This window comes from Oncorhynchus tshawytscha, linkage group LG04, assembly GCF_018296145.1.
Source record: "Oncorhynchus tshawytscha isolate Ot180627B linkage group LG04, Otsh_v2.0, whole genome shotgun sequence".
Classification (NCBI taxonomy): Eukaryota; Metazoa; Chordata; class Actinopteri; order Salmoniformes; family Salmonidae; genus Oncorhynchus; species Oncorhynchus tshawytscha.
Genome location: NC_056432.1, coordinates 36,890,406 through 36,910,985, shown reverse-complemented (window position 1 = coordinate 36,910,985; position 20,580 = coordinate 36,890,406). Strand labels below are relative to the sequence as shown.

The window sequence follows — 20,580 nt, the reverse complement described above, 5'->3', positions numbered from 1 at the left end:
GATCTGGGTAGGATGTTAACTCTTCCCGGACTTTTAGAAATGGGGGGAGGGGGATCTCACAGACAATTCTCCCAACAAATTGAGTTTGGGTAGGTGGGGTTTAAAATGCGGGCGGGAATTGTGCTCATGGAAAAGATTCCCCTCGTAAACAGGTGGACCAAATGCGGACGCAGATGGCTAGCTAGGCTTGGCAGGGAAGAAAGACTGTCAGTCTGCTCTGGATGAGGTGAGGAACATCTCCTTGTTATAATTAGGGCACATAAATCAACATACCATTTCAAAATGTTAACTAACCTATACTAAAAGGGTCATATTAGATGACTGCAATGTTTTACAGGTTGCATTCTGGTAGCTAGCAACTTATGCTAGCTAGCTACCTAGCATTGTTAAGCCCATATTTGTCCAGCAAGCTATTAATAGCTTTATCTTGCTTACTAGCCCTTGGTAATGTATGTTTTAGTTATAAATTAGCCAGTTAGCTAGCTCTACTACAGGCTAAACATTTCCCTTCATTGTAGTTATTCATGTTTCTGCTTGAATGCCCTGTTTCCATAAACCAATCACCCATGCATTCAACTGTAGCATGCTAGCAGATACCCAGTTAGATTTGGCTCAGATACCCAGTTAGCATAGACTTCCAGTTAGCATTGGCTCAAGAAAATACTTCTAACTTCCATCTTCCCAGACACAAAAATTGTATCCAAAATCCCGAAGTATGCCTTTAATTGGACACAAATTGAAAGGTACTAACCAAAACCAGCAGGCGCATGACCCTCCATGAGTTGAGTGACACCCCTGATCAAATTCAACATTTAGTAATGTAAAGAGAACCGAGCGCATGTACAAAAATCCATACATTTTTTGGTGAAATTGAGTGAAGGTGTTTCTGTTTTCATCCTTTGTCGCCTGGTGCAGTGGAACAATTTATTCAACCTCAGTAGCATAACTAGTAGCATAGCGTCCCACCTGGCCAACATCCGGTAAAATTGCAGAGCGCCAAATTCAAAATACAGGAATACACATAATAAGCATTCATAAAATATGCAAATGTTATACATCGGTTTAAAGATTAACTTCTTGTTAATCCAGCTGCTGTGTCAAATTTCAAGAAGGCTTTACGGTGAAAGCATACCATGCGATTTTCTGAGGACAGCAGCCCGTGTACAAAAGCATACAAACATTTATCAGCCAAGTAGAGGAGTCACTAAAGTCAAAAATATTGAAAAAATTAATCACTTACCTTTGATCTTCATATGGTTGCACTCACAAGACTCCCAGTTACACAGTAAATGTTTGTTTTGTTCAATAAAGTCGCTCTATGTCCCAAAAACTCTGTTTTGTTGGCGCGTTTTGTTCAGTAATCCAATGGCTCCAAGGCTGTCACAACAGGCAGAAGAATACATACTAAAAGTACCGATAAAGTTTGTCGAAACATGTCAAACGATGTTTATAATTCATCCTCAGGTTGCTTGTCTTTTATCATCAATATTGCAACCGGACAATGCCGTTTTCAATAGAAAGGAAAAATAACAAACGGAGCACGCCAAATCAGTTCTGCAAAGTTCCTCTGACCAAAATGGCTGTTTACTCGTCGTTTTTAAAATAAAAGCCTGAAACCATTTATTTTTTATTTATTTTATTTCACCTTTATTTAACCAGGAAGGCTAGTTGAGAACAAGTTCTCATTTGCAACTGCGACCTGTACAAGATGTAGCATAGCAATTTGACACATACAACAACACAGAGTTGCACATGGAATAAACAAAACACAGTCAATAATACAGTAGAACAAAAGAGAACAAAAAAAGTCTTATATACAGTGAGTGCAAATGAGGTAAGTTAAGGAAATAAATAGGCCATGGTGGCGAAGTAATTACAATATAGCAATTAAACACTGGAATGGTGAGGGAGATGTGAGTCTCCAGCTTCAGAGATTTTTGCAATTCGTTCCAGTCATGGGCAGCAGAGAACTGGAAGGAAAGACAACCAAAGGAGGAATTGGCTTTGGGGGTGACCAGTGAGATATACCTGCTGGAGCGCGTGCTACGAGTGGGTGCTGCTATGGTGACCAGTGAGCTGAGATAAGGCGGGACTTTACCTAGCAGAGACTTGTAGATAACCTGTAGCCAGTGGGTTTGGCGACGAATATGAAGCGAGGGCCAGCCAACGAGAGCGTACAGGTCGCAATGGTGGGTAGTGTATGGGGCTTTGGTGACAAAACGGGTGGCACTGTGATAGACTGCATCCAGTTTGTTGAGTAGAGTGTTGGAGGCTATTTTATAGATGATATCACCGAAGTCGAGGATCGGTAGGATGGTCAGTTTTACAAGGTTATGTTTGGCAGCATGAGTGAAGGATGCTTTGTTGCGATATAGGAAGCCAATTCTAGATTTAATTTTGGATTGGAGATTCTTAATGTGAGTCTGGAAGGAGAGTTTACAGTCTAACCAGACACCCGGGTATTTGTAGTTGTCCATGTATTCTAAGTCAGAGCCGTCAGAGCCGTCCAGAGTAGTGATGCTGGACGGGCGAGCAGGTGCGGGCAGCGATCGATTGAAAAGCATGCATTTTGTTTTACTTGCGTTTAAGAGCAGTTGGAGGCCACGGAAGGAGAATTGTATGGCATTTGAAGCTCGTCTGGAGGTTAGTTAACACAGTGTCCAAGAAGGGGCCAGAAGTATACAGAATGGTGTCATCTGCGTAGAGGTGGATCAGAGAATCACCAGCAGCAAGAGCAACATCATTGATGTATACAGAAAAGAGAGTCGGCCCGAGAATTGAACCCTGTGGCACACCCATAGACTGTCAGAGGTCCAGACAACAGGCCCTCCAATTTGACACACTGAACTCTATCAGAGAAGTAGTTGGTAAACCAGGCGAGGCAATCATTTGCGAAACCAAGGCTGTCGAGTCTGCCAACAAGAATGTTGTGATAGACAGAGTCGAAAGCCTTGGCCAGGTCGGTGAATACGGCTGCACAGTAATGTCTCTTATCGATGGCGGTTATGATGTCGTTTAGAACCTTGAGCGTGGCTGAGGTGCACCCATGACCAGCTCTGAAACCAGATTGCATAGCGGAGAAGGTATGGTGGGATTCGAAATGGTCAGTAATCTGTTTGTTAACTTGGCTTTCGAAGACCTTAGAAAGACAGGGTAGGATAGATATAGGTCTGTAGCAGTTTGGGTCTAGAGTGTCACCCCCTTTGAAGAGGGGGATGACCGCGGCAGCCTTCCAATCTTTGGGAATCTCAGACAATACGAAAGAGAGGTTGAACAGGCTAGTAATAGGGGTTGCAACAATTTCGTCAGATAAGTTTAGAAAGAGAGGGTCCAGATTGTCTAGCCCGGCTGATTTGTAGGGGTCCAGATTTTGCAGCTCTTTCAGAACATCGGTTATCTGGATTTGGGTAAAGGAGAAATGGTGGGGGCTTTGGCGGGTTGCTGTGGAGGGTGCCGGGCAATTGACCGGGGTAGGGGTAGCGATGTGGAAAGCATGGTCAGCCGTAGAGAAATGCTTATTGCAATTCTCAATTATAGCGGAGTTATCGGTGGTGACAATGTTTCCTAGCCTCAGAGCAGTGGACAGCTGGGAGGAGGTGCTCTTATTCTCCATGGACTTTACAGTGTCCAGAACTTCTTTGAGTTTGTACTACAGGATGCAAATTTCTGTTTGAAAAAGCTTGCCGTAGCTTTAACTGCCTGTGTATATTTGTTCCTTACTTCCCTGAAAAGTTGCATATCACGGGGGCTATTCGATGCTAATGCAGAACGCCACAGGATGTACTTTCTATCTTTGCAGTAAATTGCAACACCACCCCCTTTGGCAGTTCTATCTTGGCGGAAAACGTTATAGTTAGCAATGGAGATTTCAGGGTTTTTGGTGGTTTTCCTAAGCCAGGATTCAGACACGGCTAAGACATCTGGGTTGGTAGTGTGCTAAAGCAGTGAGTAAAACAGACTTGGGGAGTAGGCTTCTAATGTTAACTTCTTCGATATAGGGGGCGCTCTTCATTTTTGGATACATTTTTTTCCCCGTTTTAAACAAGATATTTTGTCACGAAAATATGCTCGACTATGCATATAATTGACAGCTTTGGAAAGAAAACACTCTGACGTTTCCAAAACTGCAAAGATATTATCTGTGAGTGCCACAGAACTGATGCTACAGGCAAAACCAAGATGAAATTTCAAACAGGAAATGCCCCAGATTTTGAAGGCGCTGTGTTCCAATGTCTCCTTATATGGCTGTGAATGCGCCAGGAATGAGCTTACACTTTCTGTCGTTTCCCCAAGGTGTCTGCAGCATTGTGACGTATTTGTAGGCATATCATTGGAAGATTGACCATAAGAGACTACATTTACCAGGTGCTCGCTTGGTGTCCTCCGTCAAAATTATTGCGTAATCTCCAGCTGCGTGTATTTTTCCATTTGCTTCAGAGGAGAAACCAAACTGCCACGAATGATTTATCATCAAATAGATATGTGAAAAACACCTTGAGGATTGATTCGAAACAACATTTGCCATGTTTCTTTCTATATTATGGAGTTAATTTGGAAAAAGGTTCGGCGTTGTAATGACTGAATTTTCAGGTTTTTTTCTTAGCCAAACGTGATGAACAAAACGGAGCGATTTCTCCTACACAAATAATCTTTTTGGAAAAACTGAACATTTGCTATCTAACTGAGAGTCTCCTCATTGAAAACATCCGAAGTTCTTCAAAGGTAAATTATTTTATTTGAATGCTTTTCTTGTTTTTGTGAAAATGTTGCCTGCTGAATGCTAGGCTTAATGCTATGCTAGCTATCAATACTCTTACACAAATGCTTGTGTAGCTATGGTTGAAAAACATATTTTGAAAATCTGAGATGACAGTGTTGTTAACAAAAGGCTAAGCTTGTGAGTGAATATATTTCTTTCATTTCATTTGCGTTTTTCATGAATAGTTAACGTTGCGTTATGGTAATGAGCTTGAGGCTATGATTACGCTCCCGGATACGGGATTACTCGACGCAAGAAGTTAACATGCATGAAACCAAGGCTTTTTTACGTTTACGGAAGTCAACAAATGAGAGCACCTGGGGGGTGGGAGTGGAGCTAGGCACTGCAGGACCTGGATTAACCTCCACATCACCAGAGGAACAGAGGAGAAGTAGGATAAGGGTACTGCTAAAGACTATACAAACTGGCCGTCTAGCACGTTCAGAACAGAGAGTAAAATGAGCAGGTTTCTGGGCACGATAGCATAGATTCAAGGCATAGTGTAAAGACAAAGGTAAGGTAGGATGTGAGTACATTAGAGGTAAACCTAGGCATTGAGTAATGAAGAGCGAGATACAGTCTCTAGAGATGTTTAAACCAGGTGATGTCATCACATATGTAGGAGGTGGAACAACATGGTTGGTTAAGGCATATTGAGCAGGTCTAGAGGCTCTACAGTGAAATAAGACAGTAATCACTAACCAGGACAGTAATGGACAAGGCATATTGATATTAGAGGGAGGCATGCGTAGCCAAGTGAACATATGGGTCCAGTGAGTGGTTGGGCTGGCTGGGGACACGGCGATTCAGACAGTTAGCAGGCTAACAAGCTAACAGTTAGTAGGCCGGAGCTAAACAAGCTAGCAGCTAGTAGACCAGGGCAAGCTAGCAGTTAGCAGGCCGGGTTAGCAAGCAAGCAGTTAGCATGGGCTAGCAGTTAGTAGACCAGGGCAAGCTAGCAGACTGGGTTAGCAAGCAAGCAGTTAGCAAGAGCTAGCAGTTAGCAGACCGGGCAGGGTCTGTTTTTGCCTCTTCGTGCAGGGACGTCGATAGACCAGTCGTGGAATTAGTAGGGTTCCAAGTGGCTCTAGGTAGCTAGCAGGCCGATATTGTAGCCCAGGAGTATGCTTCGGTGGTAACACTGGAGCCCTGGCCGGGTTAGTTTCAAGCTAAACTGGTGCTTGCTCTGGGATGGAAACGCTAGCCAGGAGTAGTCATCCGGGATTACAGTTAGCTAGTTATGAAGATCAAGATGAAAATGTTCAGTTTAACCTCTAGTGACACCCCATCCCGTGAACGGGACCGTTGCCATCATCTGAAACTAATTAGCATAACGCAACGGAAATCTTCCTAGAAAATCTTCCTATTCATGAAAAACACAAGTGAAATATATTGGAACACAGCTTAGCCTTTTGTTAATCACCCCGTCATCTCAGATTTTCAAAATATGCTTTACAGCCAAAGCTAGACAAGCATTTGTGTAAGTTTATCGATAGCCTAGCATAGCATTATGCCTTGCTAGCAGCAGGCAACCTTGTCACGAAAATCAGAAAAGCAATCAAATTAAATCGTTTACCTTTGAACTTCGGATGTTTTCACTCACGAGACTCCCAGGTAGATAGTTCATTTTTCCCCAAAATATTATTTTTGTAGGCGAAATAGCTCCGTTTGTTCTTCACGTTTGGCTGAGGAATCGACCGGAAATTGCGGTCACGACAACGCCGAAAAATATTCCAAATTAGCTCCATAATATCGACAGAAACATGGCAAACGTTGTTTAGAATATCTATTCGATAATATATCCACCGGAACAATTGGTTTCTCAGTAGAAGCGATTGGAATAATGGCTACCTCTTTACGTGAGATTTTCTCCGGGGGCATCATGTGACCACTTGCGCAATGTAGCCCCCTACGGGTATTCTTCAACATAAATGCGTAAAACTACGTCACAATGCTGTAGCACATTCACAGCTCAATGGGGACTCATTGGCACGCAGCGCTTTCAAAATATGGGGCACTTCCGGATTGGATTTTTCTCAGGCTTTCGCCTGCAACATCAGTTCTGTTATACTCAGACAATTTACAGTTTTGGAAACGTTAGTGTTTTCTATCCAAAGCTGTCAATTATATGCATATTCTAGCATGTTGTCCTGACAAAATATCCCGTTTTAAAACGGGAACGTTTTTTTTTCTCCAAAAATGAAAATACTGCCCCTAGAGTCGCAACAGGTTAAGGTAGGAATCCGGGGATAAAAATAACAGGTCCGTTATACTCTGGTTAGCGTCACGTTGTTCGAACTGGCGAGAGCTTTCCGAGCTGAAGGTTAGCGGATGGCCGCTGGCAATGGTTTGCTGATTAATATCTGGTAGTTAGCTGGCTAGCTTCAGTTGAGGGATTCCAGATCCGAAGTAAATATAAATACTTTAGGGGGAAAAAAGCAGATCCACGCCACATTGGGTGAGGCGGGTTGCAGGAGAGTATTTAGATGAGGTTTAGCTAAATATTTTAAAGGATATGCGACGAAAAATATGTAAAACGATATATACAAGGGACACGACAAGACAAAGACGTCTTGACTGCTACGCCATCTTGGAATGTCTAAAGTCTGTTGACATCTAGTGGAAGCCATAGGAACTGCAATCTAATTTATAACCCATTGGATTCTCTATAGGCATTGAGTTGAAAAACAGCCACATGAAAATAATTCCACTTCCTGGATGGATTTTTCTCAGGTTTACTCAGACATTATTTGAACAGTTTTGGAAACTTTAGAGTGTTTTCTATCCAAATCTACTAATTATATGCATATCCTAGCTTCTGGGCCTGAGTAACAGGCGGTTTACTTTGGGCACGCTTTTCATCCGGAGGTGAAAATACTGCCCCCTACCCTAGAGGTTAAAAACTTCCTTTGCACAATAATACACCCCCACAACCGCCATATTCATATTCAGCATCACACTCTGGTTTGGTGCCTAATCTTCACAACCCAGGCAGGAAAGTAGTGCAGCCTCAACCCAGTAAGCGCCCACATTTTCTGACTTGTGAAATTGAGTTAGGAATATGTACTGTAGAGATTGGCAAGATGTCACATTTGCAAGATGTTACCTGGATGTAAGAATAACATTTTGATCCTTAGTCAACGTATGCCATTGGAGATCTGTAGCATCTCACCCTTGTTGACTTTGTAGAACCATTCAGTTGAGTGCATTTGTGGCACAACTTGGGTGTGAATGGGGGCCGGCTGACTTGGGTCTGTTGTCATCCACATTACCATGGATGTAGATGAGTTGTCACAGCGGTGTAGTACTACTGTTATTGATTACTGCGTTGTTGGGAAAGAGTTGGCAAGAAAGGCATTTCACTGTACTTGTGCACGTGACAATAACTTCTTGAAAGCTGCCTTCATCTTCTCTGCATCCTACAGCAGTAGAGATGGAGAGGGGAAGAGATTACAATTTGCATGCTGTGCTGGGTGCCATGGTGATGGGCATCGCCATTGCTCCTCCAGGGGCTTCTGCTGCCACTGTATAGTAAGTGGTCTGTTTTCATTCTCAATCTGTCCCCTGGTGCAGTGGAAGAATTATTGTTCAGCCTCAGTAGCATGATTCTGGATAACTGGTTGTTCTGTAAAACATAAAAGGACATGTAGATGGGACAGTTTTCAGACTGGATCTGTCATTTTGAAATAAATCGTTCTGATTTAAACACTGCTTTTGCATACTATAACACCCCCACAACATCATCCTCATACTCCAGTGTTTTCCTCATACCCCAGTGTCTTCCATTAGCGCTGGCTGCCGGCTAATCAGCAGGTTACTTTTTCCACTTCATATTAACTAGGCTACAGTGCGTTCGGAAAGTATTCAGAACTCTGAGTTTTTCCACATTTTGTTACGTTACATCTTTATGTTAAAATTGATGAGAAAAAAGCAACTATTTAATCAATCGACACACTACGCAATAATGACAAACAAAAACAGATTTGGAGACAAAAAAAAGATGACATTTTATTGGTCACATACACATGGTTAGCAGATGTTATTGCAAGTGAAATGCTTGTGCTTAAAGTAAAGGCCTCGGTGTAACGCTCATTCCTTCGACGATAAATGCGAATCCGACCATCATCCCTGGTGAGACAAAACTGCAACTCCTCAGTGAAGAGCACTTTTTGCCAGTCCTGTCTGGTCCGGTGACGGAGGGTTTGTGCCCATAGGCAACATTGTTGCCGGTGATGTCTGGTGAGGACCTGCCTTACAACAGACCTACAAGCCCTCAGTCCAGCCTCTCAGCCTGTTGCGGACAGTCAGAGCACTGATGGAGGGATCGTGCGTTCCTGGTGTAACTTGGGCAGTTGTTGTTGCCATCCTGTACAGGTGTTACACGTGGTCGGCCACTGCGAGGACGATCAGCTGTCCGTCCTGTCTCCCTGTAGCGCCTTCTTAGGCGTCTCACAGTACGGACATTACAATGTATTGCCCTGGCCACATCTGCAGTCCTCATGCCTCCTTGCAGCATGCCTAAGCACGTTCACGCAGATGAGCAGGGACCCTGGGCATCTTTCTTTTGGTGTTTTTCAGAGTCCGTAGAAAGGCCTCTTTAGTGTCCTAAATTTTCAAACTGTGACCTTAATTGCCTACCGTAAGTAGTAGAGGTTGACCGATTAATCGGAATGGCCAATTTATATTGCAATCCACGAGGAGACTGCGTGGCAGGCTTGACCACCTGTTACGCGAGTGCAGACAGCAAGGAGCCATGGTAAGTTGCTAGCTAGCATTAAACGTATCTTATAAAAAACAATCAATCTTAACTAGTGGTTATGTTTTCTATACATGGTTGACGATATTACCAGTTTAACTAGCTTGTCCTGCGTTGCATATAATCAATGCGGTGCCTGAAATTGTCAATTTTCTTGCATTCAGTTTATGCAGAGTCAGGGTACATGCAGCAGTTTGGGTTGCCTGGCTTGTTGCGAACTGTGTTAAAATCAGTGTTCATTCAGTATTGTTGTAATTGTCATTAGATGTCTAGATATATCTAAATCGGCTGATTTAATCAGTACCGGCTTTTTTTTGGTCCTCCAATAATTGGTATCGGCGTTGAAAAATCATAATCAGTCAACCTCTAGTCTGTAAGCTGTTAGTGTCTTAATGACCGTTACACAGGGGCATGTTCATGAATGGTTCATTGAACACGCATGGGAAACAGTGTTTAAACCCTTTACAATGAAGGTCTGTGAAGCTATTTGGATTTTTACGAATGATCTTTGAAAGACAGGGTCCTGAAAAGGAACGTTTGTTTTTTTGCTGAGTTTATCTCACTCACTACTGGTCAAGATTTTTTAGAACACATACTCATTCAAAGGTTTTTTTTAAATGATTTTTTAAAACTATTTTCTACATTGTAGAATAATAGTGAAGACATCAAAGCAATGAAATAGCACATGGAATCATGTAGTTGCCAAAGTGTTAAACAAATCTAAATATATGTTTGAGATTCTTAATGCTGGTGAGTTACTGCTGCTCTGATATCCAAAATGTATTTCTGGCTGTATGTAATAACGCAAACGTTCTGTGCTAATAATGTAAGAAATGACACATAAAAGCAAAATACTGTATAGTTGCTTAGGAGCTAGAAGCAGAGCTGCCATTTCTGTCTGCGCCATCTTACTTCATTATTCAATCATTTCGCTGTGAATTTCGGATGAAATCAAGGCATTTTAATGTACCAGAGGCCGGCTACTCTATGCAATTGTGGAAAACACTGATATTTAGCATAACACACTGTTCCACAGCCAGTCTGGGGAGCAGAGGTTATAGCATGACATAACCAGGTAACTAGAACAGCATGTACTGGCCCATATTGTTCCTAAACTCTCATCCAGTCTGAGGAGCATACACCACTTACAACAGACAGTTATTACCCAGAGGTTATAACATGACACAGCCAGTTATTACTGAAACCCTCACCTCCAGGGTGTTGGTGTCGAGCTGACACGCTTACTGCACCGCATCATGAGACGTCCCCTCTGTGGGTTCCTGCAGTGTTGGGCATTATGCCTTCACCCCTAGAAAACACCAGCAGAGCGAGCATGGGAGACAGTCAGGGAGGGGGTCTGGGGTTAGATATGACCACACCAAATGGGTGTAGTAGTATGTACATATTGAACCTAAGGAGTAGCTAATGGTGTATTCTGTTTGCAACGTGACTGGTCTGCTTTGTCATTTGATTCATTGCTCCTTTTTGGTCAGATTGTTGTAGAAGAGAAAGTGATCTCAATGACTTATCCATTTTAAATAAAGGCAAAAAAAATGATCACCTTCCGTGAAACATGAAGTAACTGTCACCCTATCTGTAATTTTCCTCTTTGATACACTTGACTAACGTAAGTAGAATTAATTTATTCTGGGACCTCCTATATCCGTGCCTAAACATTTTATCTGCCTAAATCATATAGTTACATATAGAATTCCTATTACTTGAATAGGATCTCTCTGGGCCTAGTCGTAAAGATTTGTCATTTCACTTTTTAATAACCTCTTAGAACCACCCATCCCGGATCTGGTATATTTGTCATCAGCAACGCTGAATAGCATAGCGCAACAGTCAAATAATATTACTAGAAAATATTCATATTCATGAAATCACAAGTGAAATATAGCGAAACACAGCTTAGCCTTTTGTTAATCACCCTGTCGTCTCAGATTTTGAAATTATGCTTTACAGCAAAAGCAATACAAGCGTTTGTAAGTTTATCGACAGCAAAACAATAAGTACACCTAGCATCAGGTAACTTGGTCACAAAAATCAGAAAAGCAATCAAATGAATCATTTACCTTTGATCTTCGGATGTTTTCACTCACGAGACTCCCAGTTAGACAACATATGTTCCTTTTGTTCCATAAAGATATTTTTATATCCAAATACCTCCGTTAGTTTGGTGTGTTATGCCCAGGAATCCACCGGAAAGAGCGGTCACGACAACGCAGACAAAAATTCCAAATTATATCCATAATGTACACAAACATGTCAAATGTTTTTTTATAATCAATCCTCAAGGTGTTTTTCAAATATCTATTCGATAATATATCAACCGGGACAGTTTGCTTTTAACTAGGACCGGGAGTAACAATGGCCGCCTCTCTCTTTTGCGCACAAATCACTGAGAGCCCCCACCTGTCCACTTACGCAATGTGGTTGTTCTTCGCTCATTCTTCAAAATGAAAGCCTGAAACTATGTCTAAAGGCTGATGACACCTTAGGGAAGTCATAGAAAAAGGAATCTGGTTGATATCCCTTTCAATGGGCAATAGGGATGCATAGGAACACAGGGGTTTCAAAATATCAGTTCTGTTATACTCAGACAGTATTTTTACAGTTTTGGAAACTTTAGAGTGTTTTCTATCCTAAGCTGTCAATTATATGCATATTCTAGCATCTGGTCCTGAGAAATAGGCCGTTTACTTTGGGAATGTTATTTTTCCAAACAAAAAGAGTGCCCCCTAGCTTCAAGAGGTTGTTAATGCCTCTGACATGCGATAATGATACACAATGGTATAGTAGCCTAGAGTTTTCTTGACGTTTTGTTTTAATTATTGTAACGGGCTCATGTTTTACTGGTACGGTGTACTCCACTATTTATTTTGCCGTACCGGACCGCTTTACTTTCACCCCTGGAGAGAGGGATTAGTTTACCTGACTGTGTTGTGATGCAGCTGGTCCCAGATGAGGCCAGCTTAGGCTTCAGCTCCACCAGACACGGAGCCATAGTGCCAGACACATCCAACTGTGCCCCAAACACATGCTTGCTACCTTGGGGGAGAGGGAAGAGCCAGAGACTAGGGTTACTTAAACCTTCAATTGTGTAGTCAAAGATATTTGGCTATTTTGGTACCATAGAATTAGAATGAATAGAACAGACATTACATTTCAAAGCCGATGTCTGGTGAGGGCTCTTGGGACTCGTATTTCGCTAGTATTGTTGAGAGGGAGGGAGATGGAGAGAAACGCCAGCAGCCATTGCAGCCTTGTTTGTTTTTTTGTTTGTACCACTGCAGGAGTCTCTGAGTCGGGTACTGTTATAACACCTACTGTACCTAGAACTGAGGGGGTCACTTTTTTTTTTTTTACAGGTGTTAAGTGTTTTTTGCTAAACCACCTGTGCAACTACTTGTTGAACACAGATTGTTTTCATAAACCTTTCTGTAGACATTCCTTATCATTTCACTGTATTCCCTTCCCTGCTGTTTGTAAACCTATCTGAGGATGGCATGCTTTTAGACAGGGGACATGCAGGGGAACTTTGATCGGGCTCCAGACAGTGTCATCTCAAGCAGCCTGCCTCTCTGGCTTGTCAGGCTGGTGGGCAACCAGGGGCTGGAGCGGAGGCAAGAGAGCAGGGTTCGCAGGGTTCATCTTCACCCCACCTACTTTGTTCTAAGTATTGAAAATTATACAAAACTGTAAATGCTAGATAACCTTGGCACTGGTTGGTTTCAAATACTACTAGTGTTAAAACTACTCTTCACAAAATAGTAATTAAATGCAGTCATTAAGAACAACCTCCTATATCCATCTTGCTAGCTACTAGTTCCTCTGTTGTTGTTAAGGGGATGTTTATGGTAGGGCAATAAGCAGAAAAAGCGGCGGTGTCAGAAAGCCATTATTTCTAAAATTGTGTAAGTCTGGCTCGAGAGACTTGGCTTCAATCACATTCTTGCTGCTTGCGGTCATATCTGTTTGCAGCTATGTAGCTTTGATAGACTGTGTTAGAAACACACACGCTTTTTATAAAAGAGCCCTATTTCATTAAAAATACCATTAGGGCTATTTGTGGTACAGGCAATTTGGAGAACTTGTAGTATATTTAACAAGACAAACACCACATTCCCACTTAAATCTTTGATAGCATATATTTGTATTCTTTACCATCTCTATTGCAATTAACACTGTAGTGTGTGTGGTGTGAGTTTGCATTTTTTTTGTATCGCTTTTACAGCAAGTTGTGAAAAAGACATGTTTTAGGGGCCAACCTTCAGTGTTTTTTTTTTATCCACCAGAAAAGGGAGACTTCCTGGCTCTAGATCTGGGTGGGACCAACTTCCGGGTCCTGCTGGTGAAAGTGTCTGACAATGGGAAGCAGAAGGTAGAGATGGAGAACCAGATCTATGCTATTCCTGAAGAGCTGATGAGGGGCAGTGGCTCAGAGGTGAGTGGGGGGGAGTGGAGTGGACCATGTCCCTGACCAAAAAAAATAATAGATTGGCCAACATTGTTAACGGATTTTTTCCATTCCATGTTTTAAATAAAATCAACTACAGTACCAGTCAAAAGCTTGGACACCTCTCCTCATTCATTTTTATACAAAAGATAGCCCTATTTGGTAAAAGTCTAAGTCTATATTATGGCAAGAACAGTTCAAAGAAGCAAAAAGAAATGCAAGTCTATCATTATTTTAAGACATGACCCAATTGAGATGGTTTGGGATGAGTTGGACTGCAGAGTGAAGGAAAAGCAACAATAAGCGCTCAGTATATGTGCAAACTCCTTCAAGACTGTTGGAAAATAATTCCAGGTGAAGCTGGTTGAGAATGCGAGGGTCCTCATTCAACATTGACTGGAGTGTTTCAAACAAAAGACAATAAATTGACAAAACTGATAAATGGAATGAAATAAACTTGTTTACCAGACATCTTCTCTACCAGAAAATACATGATCTAAGACAATTGATAGTTGGTATTCAGCATTCATTAAAGTAGGCCTTAATTTACTTTTGAAGAACTACTAAAATAGTGATTTTTGTCAGAGCATAGACAGCAGCTCTATAGAGATGAGTTGACTTGGAATTAAATATCATCAAATAAAACAAATGTAATAAACACAACGGCATATGTTATTCAAATAATGTGAATAATAGTTGTGATAAGCAGTAATGGGCAGTCACTACCATCATGGGACTTTTTATTACTTGTTTAATTCTGTGTTACCCACATAATGCATAGTGCATTTCATGTTTTACACACAAAAAAATCATCAATATCATGATCATTTTTAAATAATCGAACCAAAACTGAACCGACCTCAAAAAGCACTAATCGCTCACCACTACTAGGGATGTATGCATGCAGGGTTGTGTTCAGTAGGCACAGAATTGAGAGAACTGAAAATAAAACAAATGTTTTGATATTCAACAAGCACGACCTCCTCCGTTTCAAACCGTTTTCTCCTGTTTCGTGCCTGTTTTGATGCTCTTAAGGTTGTCAGATTTATCTCAGGGGTGTTCAATAACGGTTGTGGTTGGTAAGGGCTATAAAGTAATATTTGTAATATTTTACCGTAACATTATCATTTTGATATTATACAAAATAAATGGGTTTGGAAAAATAACTAATCAATGAGCTGAAGGGTTTTCTAGCACATTGACCAGTTTGCTGCTTTATGTTAAAACAGAACACCCCTCTGTTTCTCCCTAAGCTCTTCGACCACATTGCTGAGTGTCTAGCTAACTTCCTGGAAAAGCTGGGAATAAAGAATCAGAAGCTTCCTCTGGGCTTTACCTTCTCCTTCCCCTGCCAGCAAACCAAACTGGATGAGGTGAGTAATAAGAAGGATGACCATTTTTGAAGACCGCATTGGAAAGTTAAAGGGAAAAAAGTCACTGATTTTTCAGAATGCTCCAGAAGTTTTCATTGCCTGTGTGTGTGGCCGTTTGTGTGCGTCTACATGCAGAGTATTCTGGTGTCATGGACCAAGGGCTTCAAGTCACACGGGGTGGAAGGGAGAGACGTGGTCAGCCTTCTGAGGAAAGCCATCAAAAAGAGAGGGGTGAGTCAGTTGAAAGTTCATAGGCCAAGGTTATGCACTGAGTAGCCATTGCAGTAGCAGATCAAATCATTTCTGGACTTCTAGGAGCTTTCTAGATATTGTGTGCTACACAAATCATTTGACCCACTAAGGTTAAGCGGAAAGTGTTGCATGAAGTCGTCAGACCAGCACTATTATGGCTAACTGAAACAGTGTTTATTCAAGTTTAGAAAGATGCCATTGTACTCAACCCACTTGGGGGTTTAGAAGTTATTCATTGGTGCCTAAAACCGGTCCCAATAAGAGATGCACCCACACAAATTATTTTTTATAAATGGCAAATAACCCAAGGTTCTTCTGTGTGATTTAAAAACAATTATATATTTATATTTAATAACAACAGGCAGGGGAACCACATTACACACAGAATGTGAGTTTGTCTGTTCCCATGCTTGCTGTTTTCACAAAGAAAATCCATAAATGTTTTTACCCATTTTTGTATGCGACCATTAAGTTTAACTCTTCATATTGAGCTTTACAGTAGTTCTCCTGAGGGTGTATTCAAAACAAGTAGTTGTAGCCCACTTCTTTGCTTTATTGATGTAATCTGTTTTGTGTGCCTCACAATAAACCACAGTGGGAGCATACAATACAGGAGTTACACAACACATTCCTTTACAATGTTTTCTTTGGATGTGTATATCTTTTCTTTTTTTCCTTGTGTACAAAAGTCTGAATGTGTGACAAAAGCTGTTGTTCAGAGCCAGTCTGCTTAGTCATACATGAAGGGGCATTAAATGGGCTGGTCTCAAGTATCCTTGGTAAACACTCAATACTGTAAGAAAATTGTGTGGGGGGTGTACATTTACAGTAACATTTTGGAAATGTACATTTTCCTGAAAAATTATGGGAATGCACCTGGAGTGTATAGAGAGCTGTTTGAGGCCCTAAGAGATGCAGAGTGTGCTATTTGTCAGCCAAGCTATTCAGTATACACTTCTGTTTATTTGTTGTTTGTCTGATGATGAACCAGTCACTTGCTGAATGCAGGGCATGCACCATCCACATGTTTTATTTTTTTTATTTTACCTTTATTTAACTAGGCAAGTCAGTTAAGAACAAATTATTATTTTCAATGATGGCCTAGGAACAGTGGGTTAACTGCCTGTTCAGGGGCAGAACGACAGATTTGTACCTTGTCAGCTCGGGGGTTTCAACTTGCAACCTTCCGGTTACTAGTCCAACGCTCTAAACCACTAGGCTACCCTGCCGCCCCTTGCTTAGTCTACACTATGCTTGGCGGGGAAAATAGGATTGGAGTGTTCTTGTGCTTTGCTCTTGTCCTGACTGCTGCCCTGATCTACAATGGAATTACTGTGTTTTCGTCCTTCCAAGGAAAGCACCAAATTATATTTGAATAGGTCATCATTATATTGTGTACTGTCAGCCATGGATTTCGAAACTAACACAAGTTGATTTCTTAAGCGATATTTGCTGAAACACAGCTGCTTTCCCAGCATGTAGCAGAAGGACCAGCTCTGTCAGAGACCTCTGGGCTGAACTAGCTAGCTGCTCACTCTCAAATGCAACCCAGACGTTCACATTGTGTTGCTTTGACAACATGTTGTGCCACCGTTTTCATTTAGATTTCAGTGTCAATTCAGGGCAGAGGCTAGTTTCCCCTGCTCTGCAAGGGCTATGGTGTTGTTGGGATTAGAGAGTTGCTGGACAGGGTCAGGACCTATTCTGTTGCACTTGTAACTTTTCTTCATTAAAACCTGTTAAGCCTACCCCCTACTTTTTCTAACATTCTGTTAAAAATCGCGCAACATTTCAGCGTCCTGCTACTCATGCCAGGAATATAGTATATGCATATGATTAGTATGTGTGGCTAGAAAACACTCTCACGTTTCTAAAACTGGTTAAATCACGGCTGTGACTATAACAGAGCGTGTGTTTCATCGAAAAGCGCAAGAAAAACTGATCACTGAAAACTGGAAAAAATATCAATGCGCCACTTGCATGTATTGTCTAAGGGACACCAAATTAAATGGGGCTGAGATTGCAAGTCCTACAGCTTCCACACGATGTCGCCAGTCTTGTCAATTGCCTGCATGTTGTTTCTTGGTCAAACGAGTTAGAGAGAGCCCATTCCTTCCGGTCTCCGACAGGAAGTTTTGGAAGAGAGATTTCCGAACATGATTTGAAGACGTGGAGCTATTGAATACACATCGCCCCGTGATCAATTTGATAGATGATTAACGTTTACTAATACCTAAAGTTGGATTACAAAAGTATTTCGAAGTGTTTTGTGAAAGTTTATCGTCGACTTTTTTAATTTTAAAAAATGACGTTGCGTTTTGAAACATTTTTTTTCTGAATCACACAGTTTCCATAGATGGATATTTTGGGTATATATGGACCGATTTAATCGAAAAAAAGACCCAATAGTGATGTTTATGGGACATATAGGAGTGCCAACAAAGAAGCTTGTCAAAGGTAATGAATGTTTTATATTTTATTTCTGCTATTTGTGTAGCGCCGGCTACCCTAATTCTTTTGTTTACGTCGCCTTCAGGTATTTCGGGGTGTTGCATGCTATCAGATAATAGCTTCTCATGCTTTCGCCGAAAAGCATTTTAATAATCTGACTTGTTGGCTAGATTCACAACGAGTGTAGCTTTAATTCAGTACCCTGCATGTGTGTTTTAATGAACGTTTGAGTTTTAACGAGTGCTATTAGCATTTGGCGTAGCGCATTTGCTGATGGCTAGATGAGACGTCTGCGTGTCGGGTGGGCTTAAGAGGTTTTAATGTATGAAGTGAAACTCTTGAGAGATGCTTTTTTGTTAACTAAATCAAGTGTTAAATGAGGTGAAAAGGAGAATAGGAAGCCCCCCCAAAATATAAAACAGATTATATTGGCTGCTTTAACCTCTTCATCCTACTTGAGACGCAGACGTCCCAACTAGAGCTCTGGAAATGCAAATGCGCTACGCTAAACGCTAATAGTATTAGTTAAAATGCAAACGTTCATTAAAATACACATGCTTGGTATTGAATTAAAGCTACACTCGTTGTGAATCCAGGCACCAAGTCAGATTTTTAAAATGCTTTTCGGCGAAAGCATGAGAAGCTATTATCTGATAGCATGTAACACCCCAAAAGACCCGTAGGGGATGTAAACAAAATAATTAGCATAGTCGGCGCTACACAAACCGCACAATAAAATATAAAACATTCATTACCTTTGACCATCTTCTTTGTTGGCACTCCTTGATGTCCCATAATCAATACTGGGTCTTTTTTTCGATTAAATCGGTCCATATATAGCCTAGATATCGATCTATGAAAACTGTGTGATAAACGGAAAAAAATAGCGTTTCATAACGTAACGTCATTTTTAAAAGTTAAAGTCGACGATAAACTTTCACAAAACACTTCGAAATACCTTTCTAATGCAACTTTAGGTATTACTACACGTTAATAAGCTATAAAAATCATCAGGAGGCGATGTAAATTCGATAGCTGGTCGTCTGGAAAAAATGTCCGGAAAAACACTGAGCCAATGCATCAAGTTGGTGGTCGGAGGGAATCGGTTCCCTTTGGTCGGATCTACCAAGAATCAAATCAGAATCAAATGAGAAGACTCTATACATCCTGTGGAAGCTGTAGGTACTGCAACCTCGGCCTCATTTAATACGGTTCACCTTTAACAATGGGTTGAAGTGGCGCATGGATATTTTTTTCCATCTCCAGTGATCAGATTTTCCTGCGCTTTTCGATGAAACAGACGTTCTGTTATAGTCACAGCCGTGATTTAACCAGTTTTAGAAACGTTAGAGTGTTTTCTATACACACATACTAATCATATGCATATACTATATTCCTGGCATGAGTAGCAGGACGCCAAAATGTTGCGCGATTTTTAACAGAATGTTCGAAAAAGTAGGGGGTCGGCTTAAGAGGTTTTAACATCGGGGTAGGACTGCTGATTTTTTTAGGATCAGTTTAGCCTTTTAGGTCATAATGAATAAGATTACATGGACAGAAGGGGCCTGATCCTAGAGCAGCACTACTACTCTGAGACTCTTTCTGAATACGGGCCCTGATCACACCCTGCATCTTGACTTGTTTCTCATAGGAGTTGCATCATGCGTAATGGTTTCAGTCACGGCATGCTGGCCAAGGGAGTCACTTGTTAATTACGGCATGTATCTATCTATCTTTCCTAAGGACTTTGACATTGACATTGTGGCTGTAATCAACGACACTGTGGGCACAATGATGACCTGTGGATACGACGACCATCACTGTGAAATAGGCCTCATTGTCGGTGAGTCCCTCTCCATCCTAACCTATATGGGGATTAGTTGGAGTTTCTGTGATTTTGTGTAATCCAACACAATGCTCTCAATCTAAGTGTTTTGAGCGAGGTACTGAGCACTCCATCATGAATGCAATCCATACACAATCAATAGGACTGACTTCCAATGTTCTGGCTCCCTATTTCCTCACCATAGAATTACATACAGAACACATAATTATTATAGGATCTCTTGGTGCTCACTTTCACAATGTTTTGATGATTATGAAAATGTATTTGCTGAGAGGCCTTCATTGTGTGAATACAGTCCATACATGCACTCTCCTCCATATGTATTTGGATAGTGAAGCACTTTGGAGGGGGGGCTCTATATTTCAGAATTTTGGATTTCAGATCAAATATTTCATGAGGCAACAGTACATAATGTGGATGGATTATCTTGGCAAAGGAGAAATGCTCACTAACAGGGATGTAAACCCTTTTATTTGAGGGTATTTTCATACATATGTTTTACTGTTTAGAAATGAAAGTCCTCTGTAGCTGTTTGTAGCACATGACTCTTGCAATGCCAGGATAGTGGTTTTGATTCCTGGGACCCCCCCCCCCTCCACCCAAATGCGTGAAGAATGTATGCACGCATGACTGTAAGTCGCTTCTGCGAAATGGCTATTATATTATTTATATCAGTCGCCT

The 20,580-nt window shown here is 41.3% G+C and overlaps 1 protein-coding gene across 1 annotated transcript in view; it reads left to right on the top strand.

The window, feature by feature from the left end:
* Positions 1-20,580, top strand: part of LOC112248649 (hexokinase-2-like) — an 80,556-nt gene that overhangs the window by 22,063 nt on the left and 37,913 nt on the right. Inside the window, exons 3-6 of the mRNA XM_024417853.2 lie at positions 13,817-13,965; positions 15,231-15,350; positions 15,486-15,581; positions 19,797-19,896. Coding sequence (XP_024273621.2) covers positions 13,817-13,965; positions 15,231-15,350; positions 15,486-15,581; positions 19,797-19,896 — 465 coding nt within the window. The remainder of the gene's footprint in view (positions 1-13,816; positions 13,966-15,230; positions 15,351-15,485; positions 15,582-19,796; positions 19,897-20,580) is intronic.